The sequence below is a fragment of the Balearica regulorum genome, chromosome 8, assembly GCF_011004875.1.
Source record: "Balearica regulorum gibbericeps isolate bBalReg1 chromosome 8, bBalReg1.pri, whole genome shotgun sequence".
In the NCBI taxonomy this organism is placed as follows: domain Eukaryota; kingdom Metazoa; phylum Chordata; class Aves; order Gruiformes; family Gruidae; genus Balearica; species Balearica regulorum.
In genome coordinates, this window is record NC_046191.1 from 27,718,278 (window position 1) to 27,732,822 (window position 14,545).

Here is a 14,545-nt window from a genome sequence, read left to right on the forward strand (position 1 = left end):
TTTTAGAGTCCCTTTTGCGCAATAAACCACAAGAACTATATTTACTGCAGACAGTGTGGCAGTATTGGTTGTTCAAAGGGTAGGTACTTTCAAAGCAGAAGAGCAGGGCTATGACAAGTGGAGCTCAAGAGGTTTGTTCCAAGCATGATACAACTGAGTGATTTTTGTCTTCCTAAAGAATATTAACCGGTGATTTTTAGTGGAATTCTGTTGAGATTCTTGAGTGTTTTGTAAACACTTGTTGAGTGTGAGTGCTGTTTTCCAGACGCAGAAAAGTGCTGCATCTTTCAAAAATGCTTCTCTTCAGTTAAAGCACGGAAGCATGCAAGAGCTGTCCCGCTGCATTGGCTTTACTGAGTTGTGTCTCAATGTGTGTTCTTGCAGACATGCAAAGAAAATATTCTTATAAGAAATACTACTTAATAAGTATTGTGTTTTTTCCTAGGCCCGCGTTGTAATGTGGACATTGATGAATGCACATCCAACCCATGTCACAATGGTGGAACATGTATAAATGAGGTCAATGGCTTTTCGGTGTGTATGTCCTGAAGGTTACCATCATCCTCACTGTCAGTCACAGGCAGATGGCTGTCTTAGTAATCCCTGTGTACATGGCAACTGCACACATATTACTAGCGGGTCAGTACTTATTGTCGCATTAAACTTATCTGCTGTCTTCTATACTTTTTTTTTTGCTTTGCTCGAAATTCCATCTTGACTTGAAATTTCTGATTTTTCTCTAATTTCTCAGATTAGGATCCAGACTTATCTGCTGCCTATGACATAATCACAGTAAGGTGTAGACCTTTTACTCACCGGCTTGGTCTGAGCTGTTTCAACATAGGTTTTTCTGTCCTGCATTGTGTTCTTGGCTGTCTTTGCATGGGCATGTAGTACAGGGTGGTCTAAAGGGAGGGTTTGGCAATTCAAGTGAGTAGAGTGAACGCAATAAAAATAAAGAAATGGTTCCAAATTGAATGTTTGGGGAGCAGCAGCTACCTATTCCGTCAAACTCTAAAACACAGAGTGTGGAGACTATCTTTGTTGGCTAGTGCTGTTCTTGCTACTCAAACACTCTGTGTTAAGGAACAGGCAGACAACTTTTGACACTAGGAGACAGGTATTTGGCTTAGAACAGTTCATCCAAGGCTGAGATTTCATCAGCTTTAGTCACACTGTTGCACGCCTGAGAGAAAAAAGGGAAAGTGCTCTCTGGCTATTTTGATGGCAGTAGTTGCTTCTGAATCTTCCCATCCAGGAAGACCAAATGCTGATTTCAGGAGCCCTGAATCAGATCTTTTTGGTAATGATGTCTGGGAGAGCAGGGCCTGTGGAGTCAACAGGTTTGGGGAGGTAGGACTTGTGTTTCCCAACTGTAGGTTGAATAGCAGTGCCTCCCAGATGTGTGCTGCATCTGGGAAAGTGTAATCACTGCCTTGCCCAAGCGCTGACTTACCACTGCGGGTAGCTCGTAGGGCAGGATTCAGCACTTCTACTGGAGCTGACAGGAAGGCTGTCTTTATTGCTGATTCAGCCTCCGTGTAAGCTTGAAAACAAATGTTTTGGTGTCATCTTGTCTATCATCTGTCACCTGCATCTTATTTATGCTCATGTACACCTTATGCTTGGTGCCAGGTAAAAGAAGTCTTGTTTGCATGACGGGGAGGGAGGCCAGTGTCTGTGCTGTGTGGCCTGAGTCCAGGGTGATTCACCAAGTCCTTGGTTCTATGTCATATGGGTGGAGTGCTGCTCTACATCAGGTTTTGAAACATGATGGAGAAGATTGCCCCTGCTCCCAGCCAACTGTTTTCATTTGTAACCACTACTTTGTACTAGATCAGTCTAGTTATCTTTGGAACCTATTGTTCTCCTCTACATTTTTTAAAATCTTTTTTTTTTTTTCTGTCTTTGTTTAAATGTGTTGAGATGGTCTTATCAAAGCAGAAACATTGCTGGTTGACTGAGCGCTTTGTGAAAACTCTAATGGAGGGAAGTTGTGGTTTTAAGGGAGGGTTTATTTTCAGTATTTTCAAACTATACAGCTGGAGTAAGCAATCTAAATGTAACTTAGGGTTCTCCTACAAAAAAAGTTTTCCGGTTGTTCTCTCATAAACTAATCTGCAGGGGAAACTGGTAGAGGACTTATTTCAGAATGCTCTAAAAATTACTGCTGTTTTTTGCCTTTAAAGGTACAAGTGTGTCTGTGACCCAGGCTGGATAGGAGATTACTGTTCAACAGAAGGGAACGAATGTAAATCAAACCCATGCCAGAACGGAGGAACTTGTGAGGATCTGTTGAATGGATATAGATGTACCTGTAAGAAGGGATTCAAAGGTGAAAATTCAGAGAGAAGTTTCTGATCTCTTTTCCTTTCTACTTCATTGCACCCTTAGTGCCATTTTAATCTTTTCATTAAAACTTCATCGAAATAGGAATCAAGAGGGGAAATGCCATGGTTGTATGAAGTTAAATTACAGTCAGTTCATGTAGACATCATACAGTAGTAGAATACTTAGACTGTATCTAAGCCTTGTTTGGAGTCATTAAGAAATGTCCTGGTGGCAGCTCAGCTTAATTTTCTTTGTAAGAAAGTCAGACCGAGATATATAAATGCACTGGGAATTGAAGGGACGTTAAACTCGGAATTACCATGGCTGCTGTCAGCTTGTACCCACTGAGCCCATGAGGAGTGTTCTGATCGCCTCTTCCTTCTGCTGAGATTTTTCAGATACGGAAATGGTGTCCACTGCTGTGTAGGATAATCACGCAAGTGATTATCTTTATTATTTTTATATAACTTTATTATCTTTATTCATTCTTCCAAGAAGCACCAAGCTCTTAGCAGCATACTCTCCTGGTTTTTCCCCCTTCTGCTCTCCAGGTGTGAACTGCCAGGTAGTGGTTGCTCCTTGTTCCCCTGATCCTTGTGAGAACTCGGGAATTTGCCAAGAATCTCCTGACTCTGAAGGCTATACCTGCCAATTGTGCCCCTGGCTGGGAAGGTAATGTGGTGGAGAACATACCGTACTTTCAGTACTGAGCAGTATTGTTATTGAGCCTTTTGAATCGTTGCTTACAAGGGGTCTTACTTCTGGAATCTCCTTGTTTCAGGGGAGAGATGTACAGTGGATATTGATGAATGTCTCTCAAAGCCCTGCAAAAATCATGCTCTGTGCCATAATATTCAAGGCAGTTACCTGTGTGAATGTCGGCCAGGCTTCACTGGAGGAGACTGTGACAGTAACATTGATGACTGCCTTTCAAGTGAGTATCAGTAGATTTCTCTGTGTTTTCCATTTTTCCCTAGAAATAATTTTGCTGTACTATTGATGACTGCTATTTGACAGATCCTGAAAGCTCTTTTATAATCTCTTACCAAAGAGAAAAAATCCCCAGACCTCAGCTTTGTAAGACTTGCATGTTTGAGGCAATCAAAATCCATCACGTTCAGCTGCTAGAAATGGACTACAGTGTTCTGATAGCAAGAGTTGTTCCCAGATTAACTTGAAAAGGTCTTTAGATTTTACATACTTTAATAAGGAACACTGTTAAATGAAGAAGTATATTTGCCTGAAATTTTAATACACCAACTTAAAGTAACACTGCAGGGCTTACCTGTATTTCAACGTTAAGCTTGGTTGAGGGTGTGGTGGGAATCTGGGTATAGCAGTCTTTCCTGAAATGTCTCTGTCTGACATTAATATTCTGGAAAGAGTGGGTCCTGTTGCTGTTCCAGTTTAATCCATATTTGAAAGCAAATTAAGCAGCAGGAAGGCACTCTGTTCCAGAATAAGTATCAGTTGCAGGAGGATAGCTGGTACACTGATGAGTACTGAAATTGTTTAAATTAAAAGAAAGCAAATGTTAAGTTCCTGCCCTTGACAATGCTGTTACAAGGGAAATCAAATATATAGTAACTTCTTTTTCTCAATGGGCATATTCTGTATCATGATCAGATAAAATCAGAGTCTCCTCAGAAGTGTCCATGTGTTTTAAAAGCTCATCTATTACTATTTGAAAAGTGCTTTATCAAACCTTGGAGGAGTTCACAATGTTGTAATTTTTTAATTGGCTGGATTGTCTTTAAAAAAAAAAAAAAAAAAAACCAACACAAAAAACCCCACCAAAAATCCCCAAACCTCTGGTTTTTTATTAGAATAACTTAAACGAAAATCTTAAAGACTTTAGGTATGAATTTAGAGAGTTGTGTTTTGCATTGAAAAAAATTTAAATTTGGTGACTGCTGTAGAGAAAGATCCAAACAAGTCTATTAGCAAAAGTTTACCATGGGAGACCCCAAAGCAGCACTGCTGAAAGAACTTCTAAGACATCTGGCTCAGCCTGAGCTTTTGAGTGCCTCTTTCTGAGCAAACAGGTACAGTACAAAAAAAAGTCACGTTGGTGCGTTGGCCCAGAGCTTTGCTTACCGAAGCCAACCAAATTATTGCTTGTCCTGTTAGTTTTTACATGGGTGTCTCAAGATGAAAGTGTTTTCCAAGTGTTCATCTTTCTCTCTTGAACAGCTGGGAAATCTACTCTCTCTATTCCTAAGAGTTCTGAGAGCTTGAGATTCATCCCATGTTGTCTGTAAGGCAGCACACCCATGAGGTTGAAGAAGAATTTGAAATTACTGCTACAGCTGATTTCATTTAGCATAACAAAAACCTTCCATGGCTTCAGCCAAATGTCTTTAATCTATGAAGCAAACAAACCCTCCAACAACAAGAACTTATTGAAAAGTTGATACTCAAGTCTCCTTTTTCTGTCAGTAAATGTGCGGCACAGAAAATTAATGCACAGCTTTTGGCTGCAGTCATAAATGGCTGGCTGCCATAGACGCAACATTTTATAGCTGCCAGGGGTCTCACTGTGAATGCGCTTTTTCTCTGCAGTAGTCAGATGACCTTTAAATAGATGCAGGTGTGTCTCTTATAACACAATTTTTATCATGTGAGCATATTTCTCAGTCAATAAATGAGCTTTAATTACCTTTCACATCTGTGTTCTTCATTTACCAGTGAACACAATGATCTTGTACTTATGTTGAACTGCAAATTTTTGGTGGAGTCTATTTGCATTTTAAAGTTTGTATCTTAGTAGGACTTAAAGATAGTCACAAATCCAAGAAAATCTGCACCGTAACCATTTTTCATCTCCCTTCCATGTCTCCCCTTTTCCTCCCTCCTCCCAGTTTCCGTCCCTGCCTTCATATACATAGGCTTTTGCTCTAGGGAATGCAGAGTAGAAAGGGAAACTGGCTTCAGAGGCAGTATCTGACCGAGGAATGCGGGTCTTAAATCCAAAAGTGGAAGGAGCAAAGCAGGAAGAAACTACTGAATGGCAGAGCTCTTCAGGCCGATCAGTACTTGTGGAAATAAGAGAGAATACAGTGGGGGGGGGGCTTAGATCAAAAAATTATACACAAGTAGCAAGATCATGGTAGGGATAAAGAATATGTCAAGAAATGCAGAGGTGAGGAGAATCCAAGGTTGCGTATGAATTTGTGAGCTTTTCTGCCAGCCTTTCTCCAGTCAGCCTTTGATACTGGGAAGAATGATAAGTGCTCAGTAATGCAGAAGTATTCATATATATACTAATTTGCACATACACATGTGATTTGACTTTCATGCTTAAAATGAAGCACACAAGTTCTTTCGTGTGTTGAGCAGTGTCTGGAAAAGAGAGAACGGTCTGAGTTGTCTTATGAATAAGACATGATAAGGAGGAAGCAGCAGTTGCTGTACTGTTTGTATCGTCTTTCTCGGAGGCATTTATCAAAAAAGCAGAGTTTGAATTTTAAACCAAAAGACTTTGGGTCTGGTTTTGTTCATTTTGGCTGAACAAACCCCAGCAGAAGAAACCTTTAGGTCCTGAAGCTTGCTCTTGATCCACACTTTCCTGTGAATTTGTTATTGATAATGCTTTGCAATTATTTCTTCTGTACAGTGGCTCAGAAAAACTTGTCACGCTAGTCTCTCATGCTCTGGGCTCTGTGATACTTCTTTTTCCAGAAAGCTACTACTCTAGGCCTGGCCTTGGACTGTTACCCATTTTAACTCTTACTGTAATGGTTTTATCTTAGATCCCTGCCAAAACGGAGCTTCATGCGTAGATGGGATAAACTCTTTCTCTTGCATCTGCCTACCTGGTTTTCATGGAGATAAATGTCAAACAGATACCAACGAATGCCTGAGTGAACCCTGCAGGAATGGAGGCACGTGCACCCACTATGTCAACAGCTACACGTGCAAGTGTCAGCCTGGCTTTGAGGGAACCAACTGTGAGAACAACATCAATGAATGCACTGAGAGGTGAGATAACTTCCCTGTGCTGCTGCGCTAAGGAGCCACACAGCGTGTGCTCGAGGCTTGACGTTGGTCCTACTCAGAAGCAGTTTTTAAGGATGAGGATCTGTTTCCCTGCCTTTTGTCACCGAGACATACTTGTGGTTTGTGCAAACGAAAACCTGCTTACCTCGTGCAGAATACCAGCTGATAGATAGTCACCTATCAAAGTTGGTCTTCAGTTTACATGATGAGTTAGAAGCTTAGCTCCAGAACAGGAGGAATATGACAATGTTTAACAAACATTGAGACAATAGCAGATGCTAGCTTATTAAAACATAAATAGTTTATATTTTATAAGACCATTATCATATAGGGAAGGGAAATAATTGATTGTTATGAACAGTTACTGTGTTGAGAAATAAAAAATCTGCAAAAAAAGAAGCAATGGCCAAGTCTCGGAAAGGCAGGAAAACTAAATTAGCCCCGAGTTGAGTTATTGACTGCAAATAATATGAAGAAGCAACAAGGAGGAACACTAAATCCACAAATTCTGTACTGGAAAGGTTTCATCATCAGAGATCTTTTAATGCTCACAAATTGGATGTGGTTTAGCAGTGTTGAGATAAAACCTGAGGTCATTCTAAGGGGGAGGTGTGGAACTGAGTTAAAATGCTCAATAGCTGGTCCTTATATAAGTGGCTCACTTGGTTTTAAAAGCTCTTTTGAGAGTTAACCCTGTGTATCCATCATCTGCCTGCATATTTATTTTAAGCTTTGTGAGGATTGATGTAACTTCAGATTCTCATGGAAACAATTGCTAATAAAGCTTGAAATGGTTAAAAAAATTTTCAAAATAGTCTAGTCTAGTTACCAGAAACAAATACAGTACCTAAATGCAGAGCTCTTGCTATTCTCATGTGTTTTCTGCACACAAAGAAAATATCTTATCTTTTATAAAATCGGATTTGTGGGGGAGGAAGGATTTAACATCTTTGCTTAAGAACAGGATTCTGTCACTGATGAGGGTGTGTTTAATTTGCACAACAGTTGTTTAATCAAGTGAAGTATGTTGGGTGTTTTTGAGGTTCATCCTGTTTTTTGTTTTCGTTATCAGTCAGGACAGAAACCAGTCTTGCAGGAATGAATGAAGGATGTAGCAATTTTCAATGCTTTGCCAAGCTAAACCAGTCACACCTTCTCAACTAAAATTTACTGAGCTATACTTAAGAGCGCCACGGTGGTTGGCTAATTTGAATTTGGTTCAAATAATTCTTCCATGTCTTGTGTGAGAAGCTGCCTATGAGAGAGTGCCATCTTCTTTTGAGATGGGTACCTGATTTCAGTGAAACACGCAAGTGATTGACAGTTCCTCTGTCTTCCTTGCTTTGCCATGAATGTCAACGGCAGTTTTTGTAAAAAACTGTAAAAAACAGACTTCAGCCCACAAGGCTGAGGAACATCTCTGATAAATACGTTAATGTTGACATCTCTGCCATAATTGAGTCAGAATTTAGATACTTAAAAGTTGCACTGGAAGTTCAAGGAGGTGTTGGTGGCTTCTCTCATGGACTTACCCTTTGACAGTGCACAAGAACAGTCGTTTGTGTACTTTTTCAAACTGATTATCTTGAGTCTGATCTAGGGTTATTTTCAGAGGAGCAGAAGTTTCCTGGCAGGCATTTCTTTAGAAGGAAAAAGGAGTCAATTTTGCGTGGGGCATCACTTCTCCTAACTTTCCCAGTCGCTTCTCCATAGGACATCTAACCTGCCAGAATTTCTTGTGATCAGGAGATTGGGGGTCGGCAATAACTCCTCTGATCTGAATTCTGCCAGGGCATGTATGAGTGATTTTACAAATCAAGTACTTAAGGTTCTCATGAGAAGAGGAGGAAGGGATTTAGCAATACCAGTACTTTCACATAATTTCAATGAAGAACATGCTTGTTTTGCATGTTATATGAACTTTTTCCTTGAGAAAACAGACCTGTGACTCCTTTGAAGCTTTAAAAAAAAAAGGCAAATTGTTTTGTTTTTCATAATTTGTAATACAATTGTAATTTGTAATAACATTTGTATAAAATTTATCAGTTTGAGCAAGCCACACGCCTACCTGGTACAATACTGTTTGTGGTCACATTGAGCTGGGAGATTTCATTAAATAAGCTACCTCCATCACTAATGACTCATTGAAACCCTGTTTTACTTTCTTTGCCTGCCAAGGTAAAAGACGGTGAGCTGGAGTCCCCTTGAATTGCTGCTATCTGGCTTAGGCTTCTTTAGCAGGAACTTACCAGTGGTCAGAAGATCCCGTAATCTCTTTTTCTCTCTCATTTCAGTAACGTTCATGTGCTGTTTTGGCTGTGAGTTAATTGCATTTTGTCTCAGCTGATCTTTGTTCTCACTCTCTTGCAGCTCTTGTTTCAATGGAGGTACTTGTGTGGATGGGATCAATTCTTTTACGTGCCAGTGTCCGGTGGGGTTTACTGGACCCTTCTGCCTCATGGAAATTAATGAGTGCGATTCACATCCTTGCTTGAACAAAGGCTCTTGCGTGGACAGCCCAGGCACATACCGATGTATATGTCCTTTGGGTTATACTGGGAAGAACTGCCAGGTGGGTGACGTTTTCTTGCCCATTTTGAACACGGCGACTGTTGTTTGAACTGTCCAACAGCAGAAGTGACTAGGTTAGATGTGAGGTACCAAAGGTGGCACAGCTCTTGTTCCTTCAGTTCTGGTACGAGGTGGCTGGACCATTAGCCCCGGGAAAAATACGTCCAGCACCTCTGTCTAACAGAGCAGGTGCCCCTGTTCAAAACTCTGGAAATCAAAAGTGTCTATTTGCAAGGAGGAGAAAAACACTTGGTTGTTTATGAGGGCAGGTGTCACTGGAACTTTCTTGATCAGTTTTCTTAAATGAAAAACAGCTGTTAGCTTTGAAAAAGGCTGCATTTCATTTGAAGCATAAAATTGTCCTGATTGAAGGCAGAGTCCTGTATTAAAAAACCCACCAAACACACAAACCCAGGACTAAACCCCACCACTTGAAATGGCAGAATAACAGTCTGATTAGGAGGACCTTGATTGAACTGTTCTATTTATACAGGGAGGTATAGTTATTCTGGTTGATTGTAGGGTTGTTTTTTTTTTCCCCAGAAGAAGCCAGAAAACGTTTTTGGGCAGTAACTGATGTGATTGTCCTGTTAACAACCTCAGTAAAAAGCTCTAGCCTTACTTGCAGACTTAAATTCAGGCAATTTACATTTTTCCACAGTTGAGTGTAGAAGCTGCAAACCCATACTGCACATGACTGACTAGTACCTATTAAAATCTTTAAACTTGGCATATCACAGTGGAAACTAATGCTGATTTAATTTTTCAAATCAAGAGCTTTTTCTTTTTATTCTGTGCTCATCAAAAGAGCAAGAATAATTTGAGACTGTTTCTAGCTTTGGAACAGTAAACACTATATTGCTTTCCTTCATAAGCAGCGTGAGTGCTGACATTTAAAAAAAAAAAATCTGTGAATTTCTTAACCTACTGGAAAACACAGTTTTGTAAGGATTTTGCAACTGTCTTTCGTGCCAATGTGTCTCTGTAAAGCAGTGGGTGTTAGAAGAAGCATTTTAGTGGCAGTGGGGGAGGTGCTTTTCCAGAAGTATGTTGCTAGACATTAAATTGTCAGGTCTGCTTCTAGGTATTGCTAATGGAGGAAGTGAATGCAAAGTAATGAAGTGATAGAAAAAAGCAACCCCTCTGCTACCCTAATTACGCATTCTGGGCACACTACTTAAACCTCATTGGGAGAATTAGCATTGAGAGTGATCGTAAAGTGCTGTGAAGTTCAGTAGTTCCTCTTCTGTTATGTTTGCTTTGTTTTCACTTGAGAAAAGGATTAATGTTCCTGTCCCCAAATTAAATGTTGTGGATTCTCAGAAAGTCTGCTTTCTGTTCAGAGAAGCATGACCATAATGTATTACTCATTTATACAAGGAATCAGAGCTTCTAAATTTATAAATACTATTCAAAGCTGTATTGAAGAGATTTATAGATTACAGCTACACTGTAGTTCTTGTCTTAGTGGTAAACTGGCTTGACCTAATTAGCAAAGCTAAATAAGCAGCAGAAAATCAGACAATGATTCATAAGTTATAGAATTTGCATGTAAAACAGTCGGCTACTCATTACAAATGCAGAAGCAAGAGGCTCGGTGTTTTTCTTCTTCACGCTCAAGTACATGTGATAAAACTTAATTCCAAGTTTCTTTTTGGTTGCCTGTGAAAGCACAGATTTTTCTACTTAATCGTTGTAAGGAGACAGTTTGCATCTGAAAAGCAGAACTTTCTGCAGTTGAAATTGCATTTACAGCCAAAATTGAGTACTACTTGCTTTAAAAACCTCATCCTTCCTTCAAGTCAGCTTGAAATCAATCAAATAGCTGTATTACTTTGAAGACTTAAGTGCTCAAAAAGGAAATGATGATTAGTGGCTGGTTTATATTAGGTCAGACAGAGTTATTCTGGGTCCTCACTCCTTTCATATGACTTACTGAATTTTAGTCTCTTTGTTTGGAAACTGTTTTTTAATATTAAAAAAAATCAAGAAAAGCAGCATACTTTAGTCCATCTTCAGTCCATAAAACAGTTGTGGGGTTTCAATTGAATCTCAGAAGACAGGAGAAGTCAGAGAGACCATACTAGAGCAAATGGGGCCAAAAGCAGTTGTGGAGAGCTAATGACAAAAAGGAAAAGCAAAGATCAAAATGTGGAGACTTCTGTCATTCCTAAAAAGCAGTGAAGATGGGGGGAGTTTGGGAGAAGAAGGGGCATCTATTACCGTTGAGACCTGGAAACCTCCGACTGATGTGGAACTAGAAGCCTCGTCTGAGGTAAAACCGAATCTTCTCAAACCCAACCAGCCAGAGATCCCTCTGTATAGCAAGGTGTGAGGATCAGTTTACTCTTGAAATGGTGCTGCCATCTGGGGTTTACTTCTCTGTATATTTGTGCTTTCCTGGGCACATGAGCTCTGGAGACTGTCAGTGAAGCACCTGGCTTGGACTTGGGAAGTACTGTCACTTTCTTTCCAGTGCCACGTGGAACCAGTTTTGCACAGCTTCCTTTCTCTGCTTCTTGAACTTGTACTCTGAGTAGTGTTTCCTGCTGCGCTTGCCGTATGTAATGTTGTGTTGGTTTTTTCTCTCCAGGCACTTATGGATCTGTGCAGCAAGTCTCCCTGTAAGAATAAAGGCACGTGTGTCCAGATTGGAGCCCAGACTCAATGCGTCTGTCCATCTGGCTGGACTGGTGCTTACTGCGATGTGCCCAATGTGTCGTGTCAAGTGGCAGCTTCGCAAAGGGGTAAATAAGCATCCTCTGTGCTTTAACTGAAAATATTTTCGCATGCATCGTGAATCTGCGCCTCCTTTCCCCATACGCCTGTGAACGCAGTGTGCATTGGAAAACCCCAAGGAGCTTTGCCTCTAGATGGTTGACCGTGATCACTTCTAAGCTAAAAAACTCTCTGCAAAGTTGTTTTTGGGAGTCAAGGCTTTCTTGATTCTCCCTGACATAAGAAGCTAGCTTCTACCATAAAAAATATTAGAAAAGAAGAATTAAATATTTTATGAACTCTGAGTTTCAGTAATACTGTTTTACGTGAACTGCCTTCTTGGAAAATACCTCAGTTATTTATGCCTTTCTGCTAAATCCCACGTTGTCCTTGTACAAGAAAGGCATCTTGTAACTCGTGATCTTTGTAAGTATTTTCGCAGAGAATACTGGCTCTTAAGTGAGCTATTTAGCTATACAGGTAATACCACGGCACCCCAAAGTAGTGATTTCCTGTTTCAGATGATGTACATGTAAAAGATTTGGTTTTAAGTTAATTTCTTCCTGGAAGGTGGCTTGTAGTGCAGGCTGATGGACAGCGTCATGCCATTTTCAGTTCTGGAAATCCAAACAAGCAGATTCAGTGTCAGAGGAGAAGGGTGTCAAGCTCCTATACCTTTTGCAGACGTTCTAGATACAAACAGTAAGCCTTTGTACTGCAGCAGTAGTACTTCAGATGTGCATTCACCAGCCAGTGGTGAAACAATACAGCAATACAAATACTTCATGCCCATGTTGATGCTGATGATCCAAAGGGCACAGAACAGTGACTTCATTTGGAAGCCAGTTGTGGTTCTCACCCACTGTAATTTAAAGAGTAACTCTTCAATTTTGAGTTTCAAACTTTTCAATTTGTTGAGTGTAGCCATTTCCATTCCTGGCTGAGCTACTGACGCTGGCAGCAAGTGTGGTTTATGTGCTTGCTCACTTTATTTCACTTTGTTTCAGGAGTCGCTGTGGACCAGTTGTGCCAGCACTCTGGTCATTGCCTCAATGTTGGAAACACACACCACTGTCAGTGCCAGGTGGGTTACACTGGCAGTTACTGCGAGGTGCAGCTGGATGAGTGTGACTCCAGCCCCTGCCAGAACGGTGCTACCTGCCGGGATCACCTGGGTGGATACCAGTGCGAGGTAATGCACGGTGGTTTAGTAGGAAGAGGTCTAAATATTTACAGCATTGTAATGCAAAGGAATCAAAAGAAACCAGAAACACGTGCAAGTGGTACAATAGCTGCGAAGAGGGGATAAAAGCAACCTGCAACTGGAAAGAATTTGTAATTTAGCTGTGGCAGCAGCAGCGCTCCTGAGAGGCTTTTAAGACTGAATCAGAGGTGTGATTGGAAAGAAGGAGGTGTGGTTGATGGGCGTTTGAACTCCGTGCCTCTTTGGAGATGGAGTTCTTATCTCGAAAGATTTTTTTGCCCGAGATGTGGTTTATATTAAAATATATGTAGAACGCATTAAAGGAATGTTGTATTCTCCCTATTGGATGGGCAAAGTATCCCTTGCCTCTCAGGGTGGGAGATGCCTTCCGCTGCTTTCTCTTTCCTACATCTGATGCAGAGAGCAGTGTAGACCATGAGATTGTGGTATATCAACCTTCCTGAGCTTTTCAGAATGGTAGAACACCTTGGAAGCTCATGCCCAGAAGGCGAAGATGAGTTTTATGTAAACCTTAAGTCAAAACTACTAAGCCAGTCGTAGTGCTAAAGGGTGACAGTATTTGATCACTATATTTTGCAGGAATAAAGTCACTCAAATTCAAACATGCAATGTGCTGTTGAGTAGTCACACGGTCATGTTGTGTGCTTAAGCTGGCTGGCTGTGCAGCCCTTGAAATCACTTGCAGTTGTATAGCTAGAAAGGCTGGCAGTCATAATCTGTGCCACCGAGGGTTCATTTTGTCTGCGTTAGCCTTTCTCAGATGTCTACTACTGTATCTGTTAGGAGAAGATTATTTACACTTATTTTTATACTGGCAGTGTGTGCCTGGATACCAGGGTGTCAACTGCGAGTACGAAGTGGATGAGTGCCAGTTTCAGCCCTGCCAGAATGGAGGAACATGCATAGACCTCGTCAATCATTTCAAGTGCTCCTGTCCACCAGGAACTCGGGGTATGAAGCTCAGCGATTAAGTGAATGTTACAAGAGTGAATTTTCCTTTCTGACTACTGGTTTCATGATGCAGAGTCTAAAGGGAATGCATTATTTTCTTTGAAGAATGTTCCCAAAGTGTACTGAATCCCTTGAGATGCGTATTTTCTCTTTAAAAACAAATGCTGCTTTTTTTTTCCCCTTTTTTTCTTTTTTCTTTTAAAGGAATAGGTCATGACAGTGTCCTTTGGGAATGTATGACCTGTCTTTGGCAGTGGGGATGGACTAGATTACTGTTAAGGTCTCTCCCAACCCTATCTGTTTTGATATAGTAAATCCAAGGTTTCTTTTTGGCTAAGATGATTTGGCTTGTGTGATTTCCAGTGTCCTTTACTGGTTTAAATTTTGGCCCTGCATTGTCCTCTGTCCCGCAGTCTTTTGTGGAAAAGCAGTTCAATGCCTCTAGGCTAGCTTAAACTATTTCAGCAGATTTGAGCTCTTTTTAATAAAAGCTCTTCTTTTTTTTAAAAAGGCCACATTTACATAACAGTGGTTTTCAGTAAGTATGATTCCACAGCCTGCTAATGTCATGTTTCTTGAAACCTAACCTTCCATTTCCCTTTTACGTCTGACCTGACAGCCCTGACTTCTACCTTTGAAAATATTCAGGATTACACATTTTCACCCATCGGTGAATGCTTTCTCACTTGACTTTTTTTTTTAAAGTTTATTTCTCAAGTCAGTTAAAGATTTTACATTCTTCTGAACTTA

General features: G+C 40.6%; 1 protein-coding gene across 1 annotated transcript in view; it reads left to right on the top strand.

Annotated features, from left to right (window-relative positions):
- The window catches only part of NOTCH2 (notch receptor 2), an 87,779-nt gene that overhangs the window by 53,713 nt on the left and 19,521 nt on the right, over positions 1–14,545 (top strand). Inside the window, 11 exon segments of the mRNA XM_075760237.1 lie at positions 446–528; positions 530–639; positions 2,190–2,335; positions 2,883–2,983; positions 2,985–3,003; positions 3,113–3,265; positions 6,084–6,312; positions 8,701–8,902; positions 11,495–11,648; positions 12,627–12,811; positions 13,663–13,795. Of these exon segments, the coding sequence (XP_075616352.1) occupies positions 446–528; positions 530–639; positions 2,190–2,335; positions 2,883–2,983; positions 2,985–3,003; positions 3,113–3,265; positions 6,084–6,312; positions 8,701–8,902; positions 11,495–11,648; positions 12,627–12,811; positions 13,663–13,795 (1,515 nt within the window).